Source organism: Rhinolophus sinicus, chromosome 1, assembly GCF_057876585.1.
Source record: "Rhinolophus sinicus isolate RSI-liver-muscle chromosome 1, RSI-T2T, whole genome shotgun sequence".
NCBI classification, from domain to species: Eukaryota; Metazoa; Chordata; class Mammalia; order Chiroptera; family Rhinolophidae; genus Rhinolophus; species Rhinolophus sinicus.
The window spans coordinates 93,482,020-93,505,618 of NC_142501.1; the positions used below are offsets into that span (position 1 = coordinate 93,482,020).

General features: G+C 39.1%; 1 protein-coding gene across 1 annotated transcript in view; it reads left to right on the forward strand.

Moving 5' to 3' along the window:
• Window positions 1–23,599, forward strand: part of CECR2 (CECR2 histone acetyl-lysine reader) — a 175,910-nt gene that overhangs the window by 98,553 nt on the left and 53,758 nt on the right. The window contains exons 3-5 of the mRNA XM_019757225.3: window positions 21,003–21,186; window positions 22,366–22,505; window positions 23,260–23,364. Of these exons, the coding sequence (XP_019612784.3) occupies window positions 21,003–21,186; window positions 22,366–22,505; window positions 23,260–23,364 (429 nt within the window). The remainder of the gene's footprint in view (window positions 1–21,002; window positions 21,187–22,365; window positions 22,506–23,259; window positions 23,365–23,599) is intronic.

Here is a 23,599-nt window from a genome sequence, read left to right on the forward strand (position 1 = left end):
TCTTTTCTTAGGTTTATTGCACATATTTGTAATTTTTGTCTACTTGAATTTCCTGTTGTGTGATTGGATCATTTCATCTCTTGGTGTATTGGTTGAAGATAAGCAAAAGAAATGCCCGTTTAAAATTTACCAGACTGCCCTCCTCAAAGGTGGCTCTACTTTACTCTTGCATAGGTGGTTCTTGTACTCTCAGCAGTTCTGCGCATTGCCCTAGGTGCTGGCAGGGCAAAAGTGTCTCCTATCTCTTGTGGAGCTTAGAGTCTTCTGCGTGTGATGGTGATGGTGAGGGTGGAGGTGGGCAGGCTGTAGTTTAAGATCTAACTATCTGAAGTCGTACTATTTATGGAATGATTCTTGCCTCCCTGTTGGTATGTGATACCTGTTTGATCTTTCAGTAATTGTTTACATGCGCTGAGATCCGCTTGGCGCTTCCTGGTTACACCTGTCAGTCTCTTTCCACACTGATACCACTGGTCTGAATTAATCCTGTTTGTTAGTTCTTCCAGAAAATGATTATATAATCATGTCATATTCTATAAGAAATTCTCTTAATGACAATCCAATAAACCTGTGAATAAATTTGGGCAAAATTGATGTCTTTACAATATTCAGATTGCTTTTTTATTTAAGTCCTTTATACTACTAAGTAAAAAGTTGTAGCATTACTCATTTAGGTCAGATACATTCCTGGCTATTTTAATTTTTGTTGCTCTTAAGAGTAGAATCGGGGTGGCCAGATGGCTCAGTTGGTTAGAGTGTGAGCTCTGAACAACAGGGTTACTAGTTCGATTCCCACATGGGCCAGTGAGCTGCGCCCTCTACAACTAGATTGAAGACAACAAGCTGCCGCTGAACTTCTGGAAGGGCAGCCGGGTGGTTCAGTTGTTAGAGCGTGAGCTCTCAACAAGGTTGCCGGTTCAATTCCCGCATGGCGTGGTGGGCTGTGCCCCCCTGCAACTAAGATTGAAAATGGCGACTAGACTTGGAGCTGAGCTGCGCCCTCCACAACTAGATTGAAGGGACAACGACTTGGAGCTGATGGGCCCTGGAGAAACACACTGTTCCCCAATTTAAAAAAAAAAGTGCTTTTAAATATAGGATATATTTCTTGATGTATCTTCAATCTGCCCAGTTTATTAACCTTAATTTTTTAAAGTTAAATTCTCTTTTGATTTTCTAGGATTATCATCCCACTTTCCGTGTTTGTACTCTTGCCTATTTCATGCTGTATTACTAGGCTGGTGCAAAAGTAATTGTGATTTAAAAGGTTAAAAATAATTGCAAAAACCGCAATTACTTTTGCACCAACCTAATAGTTATCTGCTGCTGTGTAAAAAATCACCATAAAACTTAGCAACTTTAAAACAACAAAATTGTGTTATATCTCAGTTTTTGTGGGTCAGAAATCTGGGCTTAACTTAGCTGAGTGTGTCTAGCTTAGCATCTCTTACAAGGCTGCAATCAAGGTACCAGCCGATACTCACCTTGAGGCTTGACTCGGGGGAGGATTCATGTATTTGTTTTCTGTCATTGCATAGCAAATTCCCACAGATTCAGTGTCTCATTAGCTCACAACAGTTTTGTAGGTCAGAAGCCTGTGCATGGCTGATCTGGGTCTTCTGGTCAGTCTCACGGGGCTGTAACCAAGGTGGCGGCCAGGCTACTTTACAATCTGGAAGCTTAACTGGGGAGTCATCTGGGTGATCTCGGCAGAGTCCTCTCTTTGCAATTGTAGTCCTGGGGTCCTTGTTTTCTTGTTGGCTGTTGTCTGGGAGCTGCTGTCACTTCATAGATCTCCCTCAGTTCCTTTCCCACACGGTGTGGGTGCTCTCACACTGTGGTTGTCTGCATCTGCACGGCCAACAGGAAAACAGCGCTAGTCTGCCAGGGCAGTCTTAAATAAACAACGTAATCCTGGGAGTGACACATCTTTGACATATTTTCTTGACTGAAACAGACAAGTTCTACTTCACACAGAGGAGGGGATTGTACAAGGGTGTGAATACCAAGAGGCAGAAATCATTTGGGGGTCTCTTAAAAGCCGCCTGCTCTATGTACTTTTCTTTGTTTGTTTTTGGGGTTTTTTGTTTGTTTGCTTGTTTGTTTGGTTTTTATTAGTCTCAGGTGTACAAAGCAATGTGATAGTTCGACATTTATACCCCTCTCTGCTATTCAAGGTCTGACAATTAAATTCGCGAACTTATTGCACTGATGTTGCTAGCCTTTTTTGATATCAGAGGGATTACATGAATTTGTACCAACTGGACAAACAGCCAAGTCTACCATTTGGAAGTGCTGAAAAGGCTGCATGAAAAAGTTTGACGACCTGAACTTCTTGCCAACAATTGATTGCTGTTGCATCACAACAATGCACCATCTCCCACAGCACTGTCTGGGAGGGGGTTTTTAGCCAGTATTGGAACACCCTCCCTACTCACCTGATCTGGGGGCCAATGACTTCTTTCTTTACCTGAATATAAAGGAAATATTGAAAGGAAGACATTTTGGGGTGTCCAGTTAGCTCAGTTGGTTAGAGTGTGGTGCTCGTAACAACAAGGTTGCCGGTTCAGTCCCCACCTGGGTCACTGTGAGCTGCGCCCTCCACAACTAGATTGAAACAACTACTTGACTTGGAGCTGATGGGTCCTGAAAAAACACACGTAAATAAAAAAAATTATTTTAGTGTTAAAAAAAAGGGAAGACATTTGGATGACATTCAGTACATCAAGGATAATAAAATGACAGCTCTGGTGGCCATTCCAGAAAAAGAGTTCCAAAATTGCTTTGAAGGGTGGACTAGTCGCTGGCGTCGGTGCATAGCTTCCCAAGGGGAGTACTTCGAAGGTGACCGTGGTGATATTCAGCAGTGAGGTGTGTAGCTCTTTTTCTAGGATGAATTTGTGAACTTAATTGTCCTACCTTGTATGTGTTTATGTGTATTGACTATCTTCCAGTACAAAACTAAATGGTATTGGTTAAGGTTTATGCTTGCATCTAATCACAGTTACTTAGCTGTTAAAAATATATCATAAATTTTGTGTATATTTTGATAGACTTTTGGACAAGAACCAGTTGATTTTTGGATAATCACATGTGAATCGGATTATCAACAAGAGGTTTCTGTTTGCCCCTTTGTTTGGGTAATTGAATATACCTAACTTGTTCCTAGTATAATTTTATTCCTCCCATATTTACCATTAGTCTCCCTTATAAATTATAGAAAAGGTGTGCATTTACATTGATAATATTCCCTATAAAGACAACTAATTTAAAAATAATTATGGATGTTCTACAGAATTCTTTTTTTAGCTTAGTTGCCACCTTTTCCCATCATTCATTGTATTTTCATTTGGGTTCATCTCATAGATTAATAAGGTCCCGTTTTATAGGGAAGGAAACATCTGAAAATGAGTTATTTATCAGGTCACATAGCCAGTTACAGAATGAGTAAGTCCCACATCATCTTGCCCTTAAGGCAAGTTAATACAAAGAATTGAAGTAACAGGGGTCATAGAATCTAATTTTAGGCCTATAATTCAGGCACTCTCATGTTCTATCTTCTTTACATAAAATTAATGCATTTTGACAGTGTAAAACAAAAATTTAAAAATTACCTAATATAATATAGAGCAGAAATTTCCATCACCTTGCTGAAGATGGGGTACCAGGTGAGGTGTACTGATAGGTTTATTTTTTACATATACAGAGGGTGCCAAAAAAATGTATACACATTTTAAGAAAGGAAAAAACTATTAAAATGGTAATACTCAATATACGTATACCGATAGCAAAAGATGAATACCAGTCACGTGTATACATTTGTTTTGAAACGCCCGGTGTATACATCTAGAGGTAAAAACAGTATTTCAGAATGTATCTGTCTCATCAAAACTATGTTGGCTCATCGGTTACATGCAAATGCCCTGTTTCATTCTGTCATCTGCTTCTTCTGTGTTCTTTCCACAGCTTCGGCCTTTGTAGAGGACACAGAGACCCAGTATTTGGGAGAGGCTGTGGAGATTGCCTGCTCCCCTTCCACAGTGCTGAGTCACGGCAGCTCTTAGAAATACCACTTTCCTCCTTACCACAGCGCTATGTCAGTTACTCCTAAATGATTCTTTTGACAGAAGGAGTTAATTTCTCTTTTAAAAAATGCTGTAATCAAATGTCAGAAAATTTCAAAATCTTGTAATGAGAGAGAACAGTTTTTGCCCTTCCTTTGGTCAGCATGTGTTTTCTTTGACTTTTCTGCTATTGAAGGAAAATGTGAAGGATAGACATAAAGAGAGCCCAGGGAGCTCAGTGTTCTCTATTTATTAGCCTTTTGTGTGGGGTATGGGGTGTGGCAGCACACGTAGTGCGCTGAGGCAGGGAAGAAGTGATTATTCCAACATTTCTCAAAGCACGCTGCAAAACATACCTGTGAGATGTCAGAACGTTGCAGAAAACCTTATCTGTAATTTGTATTTGTTAAAAAAAAGAAGTTAAGTACACATGAAACAAAATATTTCTGAATGGTCAGATGAATTTGGGAACTGGTAGCACCATGCTTTTAAATTAATTGATCTCGGGTGAAGCTCAGGCTTCATTCAGCCTTTTAAAAACCTGTTGTTGTTGATGTATAATACACACACACAAAAGTGCTCAGTGAAGTTTTACAAACTGAATGCACCTTGTAATGAGCACCCAGACAAGAAACCACTATATAATGGATTTTACTTTTTCCATTGACTGGAATTGCCCAAAATGGTAGTTATTTTGTCCCAGCAGTGGTGTTGACATGCTTTTAGTGTGAATATATATGCTCATTATTCCCTGAAGTTTTACTCTCATCCCATCCTAAAGAAAGATAAATTTGGATAAATGATTGTTTTGCCTTTTCTGGTTCTAAGACTCACCTGTTATGTAGAGCTAAGAAAGTTACATAATGTCTTCGTGCATAACTTAACTCATCTGTAAAATGGGAATGAGAACAATGCCCACTAAGTTACCGTGAGGATTAAATGAAATAGTTTACGAAAAGCTCTACAACAGTCTTGAGCTTTTAATAAATATCAGTTTATTATATCAGTGCATGTAGAAACATTATCATTGGTTTCTACACATGCTAAACAGAAATTACACGTTGATCCAAGCAACTTTCCATGACTTCTCCATAGTGGTTTACATGTGTTAGAACGGGGGTCAGCAGACTTTTTCTATAAAGGGCCAGAATAAATATGTTAGACTTTGTGTGGTTCGTGTATCTGTCACAATTACTCAGTTCTGTCATCGTAGTACAAAAGCAGCCGTGGGCAATCCTTAAATGATTGTTTTATTAGAACTTTATGGACATTGACATTTGAATTGGATACCATTTTTCATATGTCATGAAATAGTGTTTAACACGCCCCCCCCACACACACACACACCATTTAAAAAGAATGGTTTTTACATTCTTAGCTGTAAAAAAAGATACATTCAGGCTGGATTTGGCCCACGGGCCATAGTTTGACAGCCTGTTTTTAGAAAATTAAATAGGTTACTAGCCTGCTTTCATGAACTCAGTGTAACCTTTAAACTGGCATATGGAACCCACATTTCTTTTTTTTTTTTTTAATAAATGTTGCTGGGGAATGTTGGGGGACAGTGTGTTTCTCCAGGGTCCATCATCTCCAAGTCATCGTCCTTCAATCTAGTTGTGGAAGGCACAGCTCAGCTCCAACTCTAGTTGCCGTTTTCAATCTTTAGTTGCAGGGGGCGCAGCCCACCATCCCATGCAGGAATTGAACCGGTATCTTGTTGTTGAAAGCTCACATTCTAACCAACTGAGCCATCCGGCCGCCCCTCGGAAGCTCAGTGGCAACTCATTGTCTTCAATCTAGTTGTGGAGGGTGCAGCTCTGGCCCATGTGGGAATTGAACCTCCAACCTTGTTGTTTAGAGCTCGCGCTCTAACCAACTGAGTCATCCAACCGCCTGCCACATTTCTTTTTAATTGTATTCTCTAAACTGAGATTTGTGCCTTTATAGGACAGTATAATACTGTCTGCTAATGAAAAAAAAATGCTAACCACTTGTGTCCTTACTGTCCTAGGCACTGCTCTAATGCTTTTCAGAAACTCATGTAACCCTACTACAACTCTAATATGGAGTGTTGTTTCACCCATCTAACAAGGATGAGGAATTTGAGGCACAGAGAGGTTAAGTAACTTACCCAAGGCCACACAGCTGGTCATTGGTATAAGACAGATTTGGCTCCTAGCCGTCTAACCCTAAACCTCCAGCTCTTGACCACAGCCCTGTGCTGTAAATAAATTAAAAGAGAAATGTTAAAAGGAAAAGGTTTTCCTCTAAAACAAGAACTTTTTTGTGTGTCTGCTGTGTACTTCCTTGGCAGTGTAATGAAGTCTGTGGATTCCACTTAAGAATATGGTTTAAAGTCACAAATTAAATTCTATTACAACAGAACCCAGTTATATTGAAATGTAGTTAGTAAAATATTAAGGAACCAATTTTGATACAGTAATGTGCTTTTTTTAACTCAGTAAATATGCACTAGCAGCAAGCCTAATTTCATAAGATTATTATCTTAATTTTTAAGTATTGATGATTATAAATGTTATTTAAGATTTTTATGTCTGTAATGTGATATGAAAATACCTGATCCTTTTTGATGAAAAGTACACATACTAAAATTACTGTATTTTGTTGCCTACATTCCTAATTCAACGGAATATGAAATTTCAGTTACAAGTTAGTTAAAATAAAAATTAATATTTTCTCAGCGAAGTTTATGGACTGCCTGAATAGTATCTGTGGACCTCTACTTTAAAAGGTTTTTCAAATCTCAAATTAATCTGCATTACAGAATCAGTGTCTTAGAAGTGAAAGGAACTTTAGATATCATCTAGTAAAATTTGTGGGTTTTTTTAACCTGTGAGGAAACTAAGGTAAGCAACAAAACTAGTATCCAGTCATCTAACTCCTATTTACACACGTTCCATCATACCGTTGTGATATTCGATCTCACATATGTCTAAACATTTCCTGAGTGTTGCAATTAGATTTCAGTAACAAATAGGTTTGGCTCGTTTTCATTTATTTTGTTTAGAAATTTGTTGTGCCTGAGAGACAAAAGGTTTTCAGGAATTTGTTGATTTTGTGGCCAAGAACAGGTGGTGTCTTAATGGGTGTAGCAGTGGGACTCTCCTCTGCGCCTTTGTGTGATCTCCTACCCTGGAATGTGGGCAGGATCTGCTACTGACCAAGAGACTAGGCCGACAGTGGTGGGATGTGTCACTCCTGTTGATGTTACGTCAAAGTCCATCCTGCTTTGAGGAAGTAAGCAGCCATGTTGGGAAAGCCCACATGGCTAGGAACTAGAGTGGCCTCTAGGGGCTGAGAACAGCCTGGTCTACACTACTGTGGATAAATCAGGCCCCAGAATAAGGTTGGGCGAATAAAGCAGATCACAGGGGCACTCATACCCATGATTGCATTTTTATAAATATAAAACAAGGAAAAGTAAATGAGGATAAATACATGTGAAAAACCTACAAAGAAAATCAAGGGAATGGATAGCACAATTCAGGAAAGTGATTATACCATGTAATAAGGGAGAAGGCTGTAGCTAGAGATGAGCGCAAGTGGTAATAACATCCAAGGCAGTGATTCTTAAACCTTAGGGACCTTAATCACCCAGAGGGCAAAGTGATTCATTAGAGAGTTGCTCTTTCAGCCCCGTCTTTTTTTTCCTTTGGGAAGTACCCACCATAATAGAGCACTAGATGGGAGACCAGGAGCTTCTGGTTTGCTCTCAGCTGTCAGAGTGAAGCCAGGGTTGGGTCAGTGTCTTGAGCAGTGGTTTAAACAGTACTAAAAAATTTCTATTAAATGCACATTCTGATGATATTTGGCCCCAAAAACCTTTTTTGTTTCTCCTTTTATCATCTTTAGTAGAGTGCTGTTTTGATAACCTGGACTAATTCATGCTTCATTGTGGTCTTCCCTTTCCTGTGGTTTCCGCTCTAAGTAGAAATTTCGTAACAATTGTACATTTAACCTCTCAGGGTTAATTATGTATCTAGCATTCTATAATAGATTCTCTAGTCAGTTAAAAATATTTAGTATTTTGGGGTCCCATCAGTCCTTCGTAAAAATATTATTTACCTTTTTGGAAATTACAATACTTCTGTTTAAATATGTTCATTTAAACTCATCTTTATTAAGATATACTTTGGTTTGTTTTTTTATGCCTTTTATTTCTTTCTCTTGCCTGATTGCCCTGGCGAGAACTTCCAACACTATGTTGAAAAGCAGAGGTGATAGGGGACAGCCCTGTCGTGTTCCTGAATGTAGAGCAAAGGGCTTCAGTTTTTCACCATTAATTATGAGATTAGCTGAGGGCTTGTCATATGTGGCCTTTATTATGTTAAGATATTTTCCTTCTATACCTATTTTATTAAGTGTTTTAATCATAAATGGATGTTGTATCTTGTAAAATGCTTTTTCTGCACCAATTGATACAATCATGATTTTTGTCCTTTATTTTGTTTACGTGATGTATCATATTGATGGATTTGCAGATGTTGAACGATCTTTGTGCCCCGGGGATGAACCCCACTTGGTTGTGATGAATAATCTTTTTAATGCATCGTTGTATTCGATTTGCTAGAATTTTGTTTAGGATTTTTGCATCTGTATTCATCAGAGATATTGGTCTGTAGTTTTCTTTTTTTGTGCTGTCCTTACCAGGTTTTGGTATCAGGGTAATGTTGGCCTCATAAAATGAGTTAGGGAGTACTGTCTCTTCTTCAGTTTTTTGGAAGAGTTTGAGCAGGATTGGTATTAGATCCTCTTTGAAGGTTTGGTAGAATTCACTAGTGAAGCCATCTGGTCCAGGACTTTTGCTTTTGGTGAGGTTTTGGATGACTGATTCAATTTCGTTACTGGTGATCGGTCTGTTTAGATTTTCCCGTTCTTCATGGTTCAGCCTAGGAAGGCTATATGTTTCTAAGAACTTGTCCATTTCTTCTACGTTACTGAATCTGGTGGCATATAGTCCTTCATAGTATTCTTGGATGATCCTTTGTATTTCTGTGGTGTCCGTGTAACTTCCCCGTTTTCGTTTCTGGTTTTGTTAATTAGTGTCTTCTCTCTTTTTATCTTAGTGAGTCTAGCCAAGGGTTTGTCAATTTTGTTAATCTTTTCAAAGGACCAGCTCTTTGTCACATTAAGTTTTTCTATTGTCTTTTTGTTCTCTATTTCATTTAGTTCTGCTCTGATTTTTGTTATTTCCTTTCTTCTGCTGACCTTGGGTTTCACTTGTTCTTCTTTTTCTAGTTCTTTAAGGTGTAACATGAGGCTATCTCTTTGGGATTTTTCTTGTTTCTTGAGATAGGCCTGTAATGAGATAAATTTCCCTCTTAAAACTGCTTTCGCTGCATCCCAAAACTTTTGGTAGGATGTATTTTCATTTTCATTTGTTTCTATGTATCTCTTGATCTCGTCTCTAATTTCTTCTTTGACCCAGTCGTTCTTTAAAAGTATGTTGTTTAATCTCCATGTATTTGTGTGTTTTTTTCTGCTTTCTTTTTGCAGTTGATATCCAATTTCAAAGCCTTGTGATCCGAGAATATGCTTGGTATGATTTCAATCTTCTTAAATTTGCTGAGACTGATTTTATGTCCCAGTATATGGTCTATCCCTGAGAATGTTCCATGTACACTAGAAAAGAATGTATAGTCTGATGTTTTAGCATGAAGTGCTCTATATATGTCAATTATGTCCATTTCATCTAATGTGTCATTTAGGGCTGCTATTTCGTTATTTATTCTCTATTTGGATGATCTATCCATAGCTGTCAATGATGTATATAAGTCCCCTAGTATAATAGTTCTGTTAGTAGTTGCTTGGTATATTCCCTGATTGGGGGCATAAATATTGATGACTGTTATGTCTTCTAATGTCCATCTTTGTCCCTTGTTATCTTTTTCACCCTGAAGTCTGTTTCATCTGATGTCATTATGGCTACACCTGATTTTCTCTGGATACCATTTGCTTGGAGTGTCAATTTCCACCCTTTCACTTTGAGTGTATGCTTGTCCTTGTAGCTGAGATGTGTCTCTTGGAGACAGCATATGGTTGGGTTTAATTTTTTTGATCCAGTCTGCTATTCTGTGTCTTTTTATTGGTGAATTCAGTCCATTTACATTTAGGGTGATTATTGATATGTGAGGATTTCCTGTCATTCTATCTTTAGTTTTCTGGTAAGGCTGTGTCTCCATTGTTTCTTTACCTTTTTGTTGTTGTCTATTATTTCTGTGTGGTGGTATTCTATGATGTCTCCCTCTGTTTCTTCTTTTATTACAGAATATATTTCAGTTCTGGATTTTTTTTGAGTGGTTACCCTTAAGTTTATGTAAAAGAAAGTTTGATATTTAGAGTATTCCATTTTCTTCAGCACGCTTACTTTCTCCATTCCCATATTCCGGTTCAGGCCTTTATCTCCCCCTTTTTGAGTTTTGGTTGCCACAAATTGTCCCTGTTGATGGTGGTCGAATAGCCTCCTTTAGTATTTATTGTAGTGCAGGTCGTGTATTAGAAAATTCCCTCAGCTTCTGTATGTCTGGAAAGGTCTTTATTCCTCCTTCATAGCTAAAGGATATCTTTGCTGGATATATTATTCTTGGCTCATGATTTCTCTCTTTCAATAGTTTGAATATTTGGTTCCACTCCCTCCTGGCTTGTAGAGTTTCTGCTGAAAAATCTGATGATAATCTAATGGGCTTTCCTTTGTGGGTTACCGTCTTCTTTTCCCTGGCTGCCTTGAGGATTCTTTCTTTGTTGCTGATTTTAGACAGCTTCAATACAATGTGCCTTGGAGAAGGCCTGTTGGGATTGAGGTAATTAGGTGTTCTATTTGCTTCTTGGATTCGAGGATCCAGTTCTGTCCACAAGTTTGGGAAGTTCTCATTGACAATTTGTTTGAATATATTCTCTGTTCCCTTCTCTCTTTCTTCTCCTTCTGGTATGCCCATTATTTTTATATTGCTCTTTCTGATGGAGTCAGAAAGTTCTTGTAGAGTTCTTTCATTTCTTTGAAGTCTCAAGTCTCTTTCTTCTTCCATCTGTGTTTCCATTCCAGGTTTCTATCTTCGATGTCACTGATTCTTTCCTCCATCTGGTCAACTCTACTACCTAAGCTGGTTATTTCATTCTTAATTTCTTCTACTGAGTTCTTAATCTCCAGAAATTCTATTTGGTTCTTTTTTTTAAATTTCAGTCTCTTTTGTAAAATGCTCATGCTGTTCTTTGATTGTGTTTCTGGGTTCATTTAACTGCCTATCTGTGTTTTCTTGTATCTCGTTGAGTTTTTTCAGAACTGCAATCTTGAATTCTCTGTCATTTAAGTCACATATTTTCATATCTTTAAGTTCCTTTTCTGGAGACTTTTCACTGTCTTTCTGAGCTGTCTTGTTGCCTTGGTTATTCATGGCAATTACTGATTTACTATTTCTCTTCCTAGACATCTACAGGAGTGGCTTCTGCAACAGGTTGATAGGAAGAGGTCTTTCTTTTGTTTTCCAGTACTTGTTGGTAGAATGTTTTATTTTTTTCCGACTGCAGTTTATTTTTGTTCTCCCACACGGTAGTGCTGTGTTTTCTCTGCACTATTCCAGCTTCTGACACAATGGGGGGATTCCCTGGGAGACGGGCTTCTCCTCTGTTAATAGTTCGTCTAGGTCACAGGGCGCATTGTCCCTGGTGGGTATGCGGAAAGCTTTTGATGTTCCAAAGCTCGTCCAGTTCCAGATTCAGAGCCTGTATGTTTCAGCAGTTCTGTTTACTCCTGGAGGGATCTGCCCAGATAGGTGGGGTCAGGGGTGGGGTGAATTGTGAGAGGTGGCCCAGAGCAATGGCTGCGACCACCACCACAGCCGGTCCTGCTTCCACATCTTCCTCCCCTTTGCCGGAACTAGTTGGGCTACGAATCTGTGTCTGCGGTCCACAGGTCTCAGAACAGCAAATATTCTGTTCTCTTCATCTGACACTGCTACTGTTCCGCTTCTAGCACCGGGCAGGTGGGGGCGGGGCGAGCTCTGGGAGGGGAGGGAGGGGGCGGCTAGTCTCGGTGCCTAAGGCTCCGTTCTCTGCTTGGCAGTGAGGGCTTAAACCACCGTTTTCAGCCTTCTTCCCTCAGTCTTTTCTCCGAGGTCTCTGCCGTGAGCGTTGAGTTCGTCCGTGTTATATGCTGCCCCCTCAGCCCTGTGGGCCATAAGCGGAGCCCTAGCAGTCCGAGTCCTTCCCTCTCCCGCAGCTGCGGTAGCTCCGGGAAGCAGCGAGCTCGGTGCACTGAGCTGGGTCTGCGTCCTGCGCCCGCGCGGCTCCGTCTCTGTGCTTCTCCCTTCCCTCATCCCCCATCTGTGCGATTCTCCCACCTGTAGGTGACTTCGGTAGTGGGCCTCTTCATGTTGCCTGTCTGCTGTGCAGGGAGTCCTTTGTGGAGCTATTGTTGTTCGATTAGTTGTAACTTCCAGGGTCGCTTTACAGAGGCTCACCTCATGCTGCCATTTTGATGACATCTCCCAAGATGTTCTTTAGATACAATAAAATTCACACAATTTAAGTGTACAGCCCCATGTTTTTTGGACAAATGAACATACCATTTTGTCACCACCTACTCAGGATAATAGGACATTTCCATTGCCCCAGAAAATGCCCTTTGCATTAAATCTACCACCCCCCCCAAAATACTGTACTGCAGGCAACCACTGATCTGATTTTTATCACTGTAGATTGTTTTACCTTATTCTAGAATTTCATATGTTTGGGATCATAAAGAATGTACTCTTGTGACCAGCTTCTTAAGTCAGCATAATGTCTGTGTGATTCACTGATATTGCTTGTTTGTATCTGTAGTTTGTTCCTTTCGGGGGAGAGGCGGTCTAAGTTGTATTCCAGTATAAAAATATAATTTATTTATCGATCCACTGGTAAATGGACTTGTACTTGTATGTTGCTTCAAGTTTGGGGCTATTCTGAATAAAGCAGCTATGAAAATTTGCATGTAAATGTTTTTGTGGACATGTTTTCATTTCTTTTTGGGAATTGCTGGGTCATATGGTAAGAGTATGTTTAACTTTAAGAACCAGCCAAACTATTTTCTAAGCAATTCCAACATTTATACTTATAATAGCAACATATGTACAATCCAGTTGCCCCATATCTTTGCCAGCATTTGTTGTTTCTAATTTTACCCAGTTTTAAATTTTACTGATTCTGTTATATTTGTAATGGAGTAATTCATTATGGTTTTAATTTGCATTTGAATTGCATTCCCCTGATGACTAAATGTATAATGGGTTATGAATATTTTCACCTGATTGCTTTTCCATTGGTTTGACAGTGCGTTTTAAAGAATGACAAGTTTTAATTTTGTTCAAGTCCAATTCATCAGTTTTTTTCTTAGTGTTTTCATACTTTTTATTTTCTATCTAAGAAATCAGGGCCTACCTCAATGTGAAGATTTTCTTCTAGTTTTATACTTTTAGCTTTTTGCAGTTGGCATTATGATGCATTTTGAGTTAGTATTTGCGTATGGTGAGAAGTAAAAGGTTGGTGTTCATTTTCTTCCTTATAAATACCATTTTTGTTCAATCCATTTCTGGACTCGGCCTTCTTCCACTGATCTGTATGTCTAATATTTATACAAGTACCAGATTGTCTTGAAATTGGATAGTGGAACTTTGCCACTTGTGGTTTTTTTGGTTTTGTTTTTAATTGTTTTGACTACTCTTAAGTTCTTTGTATTTCCATATAAGTTTCTAAATCAGCTATGTTTTCCTCCAAAATTTCTCCAAATAAATAAAAAGCCTGCTAAGAGAGAATGAACATTTTGAGCAATATTGAATTTTTCTGTCTTTGAACATAATGTGTATCTCTCCATTTGTTTGTCTTCTTTAATTTCAGCAATATTTTGTAATTTTCAGTGTAAAGATACTGGATATCTTTCTGTTTATTCCTAGGTATTTCATATTTTTTTGGTGGTAGTGTAAATGGAATTATTTAAAAATTTTATTTTTCAGCTATTTACTGTTAGTCCATACAAAACACAATTGATTTTTATATGTTGACTGTGTTTCTATATAGTCTTCCTGAATACAGTTTACTGTTTCTGTTGTTGATTCTTGAGTATTTTTTAGGTTGTCTGGAATTAAAAAGAGGTTTGCTTCTTCCGTTCCATTCTGTATCCCTTGTACTTCTTATCTTACTGTACTGGGTAAGACTCATATATTTTTCCTGATCTTAGAGGGAAAATACTCAGTCTTTCATCATTAGGTATGATGAAGCGTTGTCCCTTTTGTATATTGTTGAATTTGTTGTGCTCAGGTTTTTGTTGATTTTTGCATATATGTTTATGCTGAATATTGGTTTGTGATTTTATTTCTTATAAATCTTTATCATGTTTTGGTACAGGGGTTGAGAAGTGTTCCTTCCTCTGCTTTCTGAAAGTTTGTGTAATTTCTTTCAAACCTTCCTTTGAGTATTTGAAAGAATTCTCCTTTGAGTTTGTAGTTTTCTTTGTGCAAGTTTTTGATTGCTTGTTATTGATTCACTTTCTTTAACAGATTAAGGTTATTCGGGTGTTCTGTTTCTTATGTCATTTTTGGTAAGCCATTTTGGCATTTTCCAAAGAATTTGTCTATTTTATCCAAGTTTTTGATTAATTTATTTCCATAATGCTGTTCATAATAATCTCTTATCCATTTAATATCTGATCTGCAATGATATTTCCTCTTTCAGTCCTGGTATTGTCATTTGTTCTTTCTCCCTCTTTATTCTTTCTACAGGTTTATCAACTTTTCAAATGTTCACTAAGGAACCAACTTTTTACCTTACCACTGTTGATCTGTTTTCTATTTCATTCATTTCTTCTGTTTTGTTGATTTCTTGTCTTTATTATTTACTTTGGTTTTTAGCTGGCTCTTCTTTTTCTTAAGTTACAGTACTGTCTGAGCCTTTTTTTTTTCAATGCAGGCATATAAAGCTATAAATTTCTTTCTAAGGAGTGCTTGGCTGTATCCCACAAATATTGATGTCCTGTGGTTTCTGTGTCGTTGAAAACGTTCTAATTTATTTTGTTATTTTTTTTTCTATGAGCCGTGGGTTATTTAATTTCTTGATATTTTAATGTAGTGATTTCTAATTCTATATGTTCAGGTAAGGTACTCTATGAAATTTATGTCCCAGCTTATGGTTTGTCTTGGTGAACATGTCATATGCATTTGAAAAATCAATATATTCTTCAGTTTTTGTGTACAGTATTCTGTAAATGTCAGTTATGTCAGGATGGTAGTATTTTTGAGACCTGTGTCCTCATTGACTCTTGTCTACTTGGTATATTAATTAATGCGAAAGATGTTAAAAATCTTTGGCTTTTGGATTTGTGCTTGTGGATTTGTCTGTTTTTTCCCTTTAGTCTGTCGGTTTTTGTTTCATGAGTTTGATCCCCTGTTAATAGATACATACATTGTTATGTATTGCTGGTGAATTGTCTGTCTTCACACCTACTTTGGTATTGAATCAAGCCATTCAGCTTTCTTATGCTCCTTTTGCACAGTATATCATTTTCTATGCTTTTTCTGTTTGTGTTTTTATATTTTAATTGTATCTTACAGACGATATCTTATAGTTAGGGCTTGCTTTTTTTCCACTCAGCCTGACAGTTTCTGCCTTTTAGTTGTGATGTTTAGTTTGTTTACATGAAGTGTAGTTATTGATACGGTTGGCTTTCCACTTGTTCCTCTGGGCCTTTTTTTTTTTTTTAAGTGTACAATTCATTGTTTTTTAATCACAAAATTGTGGTCATCACCTCTATCTAATTCTAGAATATTTTTATCACCCCAGAAGACACCTCATGATTAGCAATCACTCCTCATTTCCCCCAGTCTCCAATCCTAGGCTACCACTAATGTGCTCACTATTTATAGTTTGGAGTATTCTGGGTACTTCTTATAAATGGAATCATACAGCATTTGTCCTTTTTGTGTGTGGCTTCTTTCATTTAGAGGAATGTTTTCAAGATTCATCTATGCACTTCATTCTTTTTTACGACTGAAAAATATTCTGTTGTGTAGATAGACATTGTACCCATCAGTTCATGGACGTTTGCACAGTTCCAGCTTTTACTATTAGGAATTAGCTGCTCCGTATGAATGTCGTGCACACTTTTGGGTGGATGTATGTTTTCATTTTCTTGGGTATAAGCGTAGAATTGGAATAGTTGGGTCATAGCGTAATTCTGAGTTTATCTTTTTAAGTAACTTGCCACACTTTTCCAAAGTAGCTGCACCGTTTTAAATTCCTATCAGCAGTGTCTGAGGGTTCCAGTTTTTCCACATCCTGGTCAACATTTACTATCTTTTTTTATTTTTAGCTTTCCTGATGGGTGTGAATTGACATATCCTGTGGTAATTTGCTTTTCTCAATGACTGATGATGTTGAGCATCTTTCTTTTGGGTTATTTTTGTTAATATTTCACTTTATTTCCTCTGTTGGCGCTGTGTGTGTGTGTGAGTGGTTCGAGGACTAGCAGTATACATACTTAAATCCATAAGTCATTCAGCATTCTTATTGTATGTCTTCAAACCTTATACCTGACACCTCAGACTTCCATAAATTCATACAAATAGTATTTAGGGACCCATCTGGCTTTCGTTTTAGAAAGTCTTTAAAAATTATTACATGTTGGTTTCCAGTTGACTTGTAATATTTTTCTTTGTTCTCCTAGGTAAACATTTATATATATATATATGTAAAATCTATATTATGTCCATGTTTCCCAACTGAAAGATGTATTTTGTATCTTAGTCATATTTTACTTTCATTTGAAGTTGTCGTGATTTTTAACTTATCCTGGCTTTCAGATTGATTTTAGGATATGTTGGATATGGCAGCCACTATGCAGCCCTAGAGAAGAGGTGATATTTACATTATTTTGTCCTAGGTCTTTTTATGATCTTGAAGAATAAACACTATCAAATGTTCTTTTTTAAAAAAGAAAAAACTTTCTATTTATTTGTGTTTTTCCAGGACCCATCAGCTCCAAGTCAAGTAGTTGTTTCAATCCAGTTGTGGAGGGCGCAGCTCACAGTGGCCCGTGTGGGGATCGAACCTGCAACTTTGGTGTTAAGAGCACCACACTCTGACCAACTGAGCTAACTGGCCGCCCCCTCAAGTGTTCTTATAGAGCCTTTTACTTGTTGTTTCTTCTGGAACAGAAATCTTTATCTCAGTCCAGTACTCATGTTAAATGTGGTTTAACGGCGTACGTGTAGTTTTTTCATTTGCTTCACAAATAACTGTAGCAAATGTGAGACTGGTGTTTTCTCATTTCATGTCCATTGTGCCGCCCACCATGCCATGTCTTAATGCTGCCCTGCAAGTGGACCGCGGATAGATGCCCTTGTGTGTCTCAGAACTAACACAGGCCGCAGAGAACTCAGGAGACTTCTTTTTATCTGTGATCTTCTAAACAGGTTGCAGATAACTAAAATTTATTGCCCTGCGTAGACAAGAGTTCTGCCAGCTCCAGCCAGCTGAGACTTGTGTTAACGTACTTTGCTCAGGTCCTGCCATCCTTGTCAACATGCTCTCACCGGTAGAAGCATGTTCTGTCTGAAGCAAACTGAGGAATTCTCTGCTGGGGTTCTAAGAAATGGCTAACTCTGGGAGTGTGGGAAGGTGGTTCGTTCTCATTTTCATTCCATTATTCTCTCTCTCTGTCCATGCCCCTTTGCCCTTTCCCCCAAACTGTTATAAGGGGAAAGTGGGTAATTAAGAGCTGCTCGTTTAAAAGCATTTGGAACTTTTTGGAACAAGAAAGAAGGTAGACCTGGTTGTGCTCAGAACGTGTAGTTCGATCTTTTTGTTATCATGTTCTGTTGAAACATTTCATTATAATTGAGTAATTTCAGAAAGATGAGAGGTATTTAAGTCATTAAGAGAGATTGCACTGAGGCGGATAGATGAGTGAATGTTCCAGGTGATCTAAACTCCAGAACTATCGCCTGAGACATTGAAAACATATTTTATCTGTTTTTAGCAACTTAGTGCCACTACACTCTTCTTTTAAGTAACAAAATACTAAAAGTTGCTGCAAAATGATGTGTGCACTCATTTTTCTGGAGGAGTGTATGGGCTTAATTAGATTCTCAGAGCTTATGTCCTATAGAAGATGGAGAGCTACTAAGCAGAAAGCATTGAGCCTGATTTTTGCTTTCCTGAATCCTTTTCGTTTCAAATTCCCTTGGCCAGATTGCCCTCAAACATTTTCCCCCCCTTGAGTTGCAGATGTTTTAAAGAAAAGGATATAGATTTATATGAGGTTTATCTGTATACAGGAAATGAACTGTCTTGAATTATAAGCCCTCAAGTATCTCTTGGTAAAGTGGTATAGAGATGCCTTCAGAAACTGTTAGCAAAAGTGATGAAACTGAAACTGGGTAGGCTAATAAGGCTATTGGAAAGGAATCTCAAACATGCAATTCTTTGAGGCAAGTAGGGGCTTTCAGGCAGATTGTAGGCACAAAGGCAACACTATTTGTACACACAGCGTTTGCTGGGTTGTATGCTGGTGCTCCTTTGCCTCACGTCGGACAAGAAAGTTCTCCCTGGCCTGGCCCAGCCTGTCTGCTGCCACATCCTCCGCCAAGGTGGGTCATGGCTGCTTAAGTGATGATGATCTCAGGCATTGATTCAGTATTTATTTTAGTGCAGGAAAAACGTGCCTCGTTGCTTGGGGCACTTGGTGTGCATTAGAAATTATAGGAAGGGAACAGCTAGGGGACTCAGTTGGTTAGAGCGCGAGCTCTGAACAACAGGGTTGCCGGTTCAATTCCCACATGAGCCAGTGAGCTGTGTCCTCCACAGCTAAATTGAAGACAACGAGCTGCCGCTGATCTTCTGGAGGGGCGGCTGGATGGCTCTGTTGGTCAGAGCATGAGCTCTCAACAAGGTTGCTGGTTCGACTCCCGCATGGGATGGTGGGCTGTGCCCCTGCAGCAGCTAAGATTGAAAACGACACCTGGACTTGGAGCTGAGCTGTGCCCTCCACAATTAGATTGAAGGACAGTGACTTGGAGCTGTTGGGCCCTGGAAAAACACACTGTTCTCCAATAAAAAATAATTTTTAAAAAAAAACCACAATTCTGGGCCAGCCCGATGGCTCAAGGCGGTTAGAGCTCCATGCTCCTAACTCCGAAGGCTGCTAGTTCAATTCCCACATGGGCCAGTGGGCTCTCAACCACAAGGTTGCCGGTTCAACTCCTTGAGTCCCGCAAGGGATGATGGGCAGCACCGCCTACAACTAAGATTGAACACGGCACCTTGAGCTGAGCTGCCGCTGAGCTCCCGGGTAGCTCAGGTGGTTGGAGCGCGTCCTCTCAACCCAAAAGGTTGCAGGTTCGACTCCCGCAAGGGATGGTGGGCTGCGCCCCCTTCAACTAGCAATGGCAACTGGACCTGGAGCTGAGTTGCGCCCTCCACAACTAAGACTGAAAGGACAACAACTTGACTTGGAAAAAAGGCCTGGAAGTACACACTGTTCCCCAATAAACTCCTGAAAGAAAAAAAATTCTAGAAAGTATGTGGCAGGTAAAGGGATTTACTACCAAAGATTGTTGTCTTCATACTCCTCGCTACTAAGACAGTTTTTTAAAAAACACCTCATTTTATTTCAAATTCACCATTGCCACACTATCTGCTTTTTACCACCAGTTTGAACTGCTCTTTGCCCATCTCCTCCCTCCTGAAGGGGCCTCACCAGCTAGCTTCACAGGCAGTGGAGAGACCCACTAGGGCCTAGATGCCCGGGCCAGACCCACTAGGATTCAAGCAGGTATTCACATGCTGTGATTAAGTCAGACTTGTGAGGGCCACGACATTTAGAGATATTATGCTGCATTTTGATAGGCTAACAGCACCCACATTTTCCTCAGTTGCGGTATCAATAGGAAGCAAATAAAAGTTTCTGCTCTCTTTGAAAAAGCAACATATTTAATTTCTTATTTGTCTAAGACCCTTTGGTCTTTGATCCATGAATATTTCATCTGACTTTTTCTACTAGTATAACAGCCATAGATTACAAGTAGACATGGTAGCATGCCTCTTTTAAAAATTACATTGACATATAACTCCTGTAGATCTCTTTGCATAGTGAGAAAAAAAAATTTATGTCAAGCATTAGGTGAAATTTATGCAGATTGTTTAATAATTGAGAAACATAATAACCATCTAATAAACACTTTATTATATACAAGGCACATTTAGGTATTAATCAAACTGCAGTGTAGAATTGCCAGTCAAATTCTACCAAAAAAAAATTAAAGTTGCCATCAAACTGTCTTAAATGTTTCCTAAAGAAAAATTACCTTAAAATTTAGCATATAGTATTTTGTAATATGGCCTAACAGAATATAAAATTATAGTTGCACATTGGAGTGAACTCTGGTGGAAAATTTTTTCCACCTTTGCATCTTAACCTTAAATGTAAGTTAATTAGGCTAGGCAGATACTGAGTTTCTTTTATGTTTGCCATCTAAGTTGTAGACCTAATTTTGAAGTGAATATCCATCCAAACTGTGTAGTCTCTCTAATTGTATGAGCAAAGGTAAGACTGTTGCCTCGGTTTCATAATCTATATCATCGATCAGTATAACTTTTACCTATTTCACCGGAATGTGCTGTTTGTGGTTTAAAGTAAAACAACCTATTCTGTGAGAATCTCTTTTAACATATTTATCCTCTTTGGGGTTTGACAATGTAAGGTCCAAGGAGATCGTATTATTGCAACATGAAGTTTCAGTGAGCGGCTTTTAGATCCTTCTTAATAATGTTTTTTCATTTTGTGGTTTTCATGAAAGATTTGTCAACATCAAACTGTCAGTTCTCGCTCCCCCACCCTACCCATCCTTTGTATTTTATATTAATGTATTTTTGTGTTTGGGGCTGTTTGGTTAGGCCTCAGACATTCCACAGCTATCTGGAGGACATCATAAACTACCGCTGGGAGCTGGAAGAAGGGAAACCCAACCCTCTGAGAGAAGCCAGTTTCCAGGACCTGCCTCTTCGTACCCGGGTGGAAATCCTGCACCGCCTTTGTGATTATCGGCTGGACGCAGATGATGTTTTTGATCTTCTCAAGGTGCCTACCTGGCAGGCCCTTTCCCTAGAGCGACACAGGCCAGCAGTCCCAGATGTACAGTGTGAAGATGCTGAGAGGCCAGAGTCTAGCTTGTGTTGCTAGTCTTGGGACTCTTGGTTGATGATAACAATGTATATAAAATATGATCTCTGTAGCCCAGGGAATCCGAGCCATCCATTTATAGGACTGTAGTTATTCTGGTTTCACTTCTATTAATAGTTTGGTTTTGTCTTCCCTTATATGTGCCGAGTCCCACCTGATAAAGGAGAACAATCAGAGTCACCCAGTTTTCTCTCTGTCGTCAGCCATATTGCAACTAAATTAGCCACTGAATTTGTTTCTCTGAAATTTTATTTAGCATAATTGAAATAAGTATTGACAACTGCAAGGACTTTAACCCATATATGTAAGTGGAGTTCATCCCTGCTATCACCTTACAAAAAAGGTACTGGAGAAGGAAGGTGTAGCTACCTCTTCCCTCTCCTTATTCTATTATTGTTACCTATTTTAAAAGGCTGTCTGTGAGGGAGCGTCAGGCTATGGCTTTTCACTCCTGGGGAGGTCAGTTTCTAATCCTGTCTAGTCAGAAATTATTAAATGTGTTGATGACTTCCCAGTTCAGCTTCACTCATGGACATGGTATAAAAATCACTGTGCACAATCTTTGCTGAGAACTCAGGGACTCTAATAGCAGTGGGAAGGCCAGTACAGGTCAGACCCTGGGGTAGATGGGAGCTGTATTGCTGAATCTCAGCTGGAATAAGAGGTTGCTGAAGGATATGATGGAGCTACAATAGAGAATCACGTGCAACAAAGCTTTCTTAACAGCAATTTTACTCTGATTGCATTCTTTCTTTTTATGGATGCATACAGAAAATAACCAGAAGTCCAAACCAAATATATAATATGTTAATCAAAGTTCCTTTTTATCTTGGTGAAATGGGGACATTGATGGGTTTTGGAAGCATTAGAAATATTTCCATATCCTGTTCTTCAAAGAAGGTACCACTTCTCATTCTGTGTATTTCATTTGTCCTGATTGAAAATTACATGTTGATACTTGGGCATTGTAAAATATGAGCTATACTGAGTATAAATTTTGAATCCTTATTTTAATTTTCTCCTGTTTTGTTTTGTTCCCCATTTCCCCAAACCTCTTTTCGCTGTTCTCGGACCCAGGGTCTGGACGCAGACAGTCTTCGCGTAGAGCCGTTAGGTGAGGATAATTCCGGGGCACTGTATTGGTATTTCTATGGAACTCGAATGTACAAGGAGGACCCAGTACAAGGAAAATCCAGCAGAGAACTCTCTTTGGGCAGGTATGTTCTCTGAGATCAGAGCGGTGATAGTTCTGTCACAAGCATGTCATTAAAACTAAATCTGTAGGAATTCCTCAGCACAAATTTGTTTTCCTTATGAAAGATTTATTCATAGCTATAACAGCATACCTGTGAAGAGACAGATAGCAAGGAGTTATTCCATATAAAAGTGAAAAGGAATTGAATTGTGGTCTCTGCCGACAGAGTGATGAAGGGTGCTGTGTGTGTTGCTGTGAGGTTTTCCTCTGAGGAGCCGCACTTGCCTTCCCATAGATGGCTCTGCACAGCACGTTCTTAGCGGTCCAGTCATTTCACTGCCGCCCTTCCCCTCTTTCATGCTCAATTCTTGAGAACTCCTTTTTCCTACTAGAGTTGGTCTGCTCCATCAATACAAAACCAGAAGGACCTTAAAGAATGCCGGAAACATAAGCCTCACCAAGTGCTCCCTAATTGAGGAAGATCCCTCATTTTCAAGCATCCTGAATGATGCTACCTTCTTCTACATAGATTTTCTTATTACTGGGAGCAGTGCTCACTCTTAGGAAAGTGTTAGGTCTTACTCAGACTTTTATTTTGTAAGATGTCAGTGTTTCAGTGTTTCTCGGTTCCACTTCCAGTAATGGAAGACAGAATATCACCCTGCTCTTCCTGTGACTACTGCATTTAATCCTTTTTAGTAACCTTGTGGCCGGAAAAACTATACTTATTGTATATCCCTTGACAGAACATTTCTGTGTAATATACTGTTTCTTAGGGAAAGTGAAGGACAAAAAATTGTCTTAAATGTTCCTGGGAAAACAGGAAAAAGAAGAGGAAGACCCCCAAAAAGGAAGAAGCTACAGGAGGAGATTATAGTGAGGTAAAAAAATTTTGGTCGTTTGTGACAGTCATAGACCCTCTTGCTGGGTGGGGGGACCTTCATTGCACTTGTTCCTTCATCCTTAATTTTCCCTCGTGCCATGGGAAGGACGTAGGACTTAGATTATGGAGCCCCGGATGAGAATCCTCATGGAATGACTGAGTGTGCATGAGGGAATCTGGAAGCCCGAGCTGGGTGGCCTCTAGCAGGTTACCTGTTGTTTTATCGGCCAGTG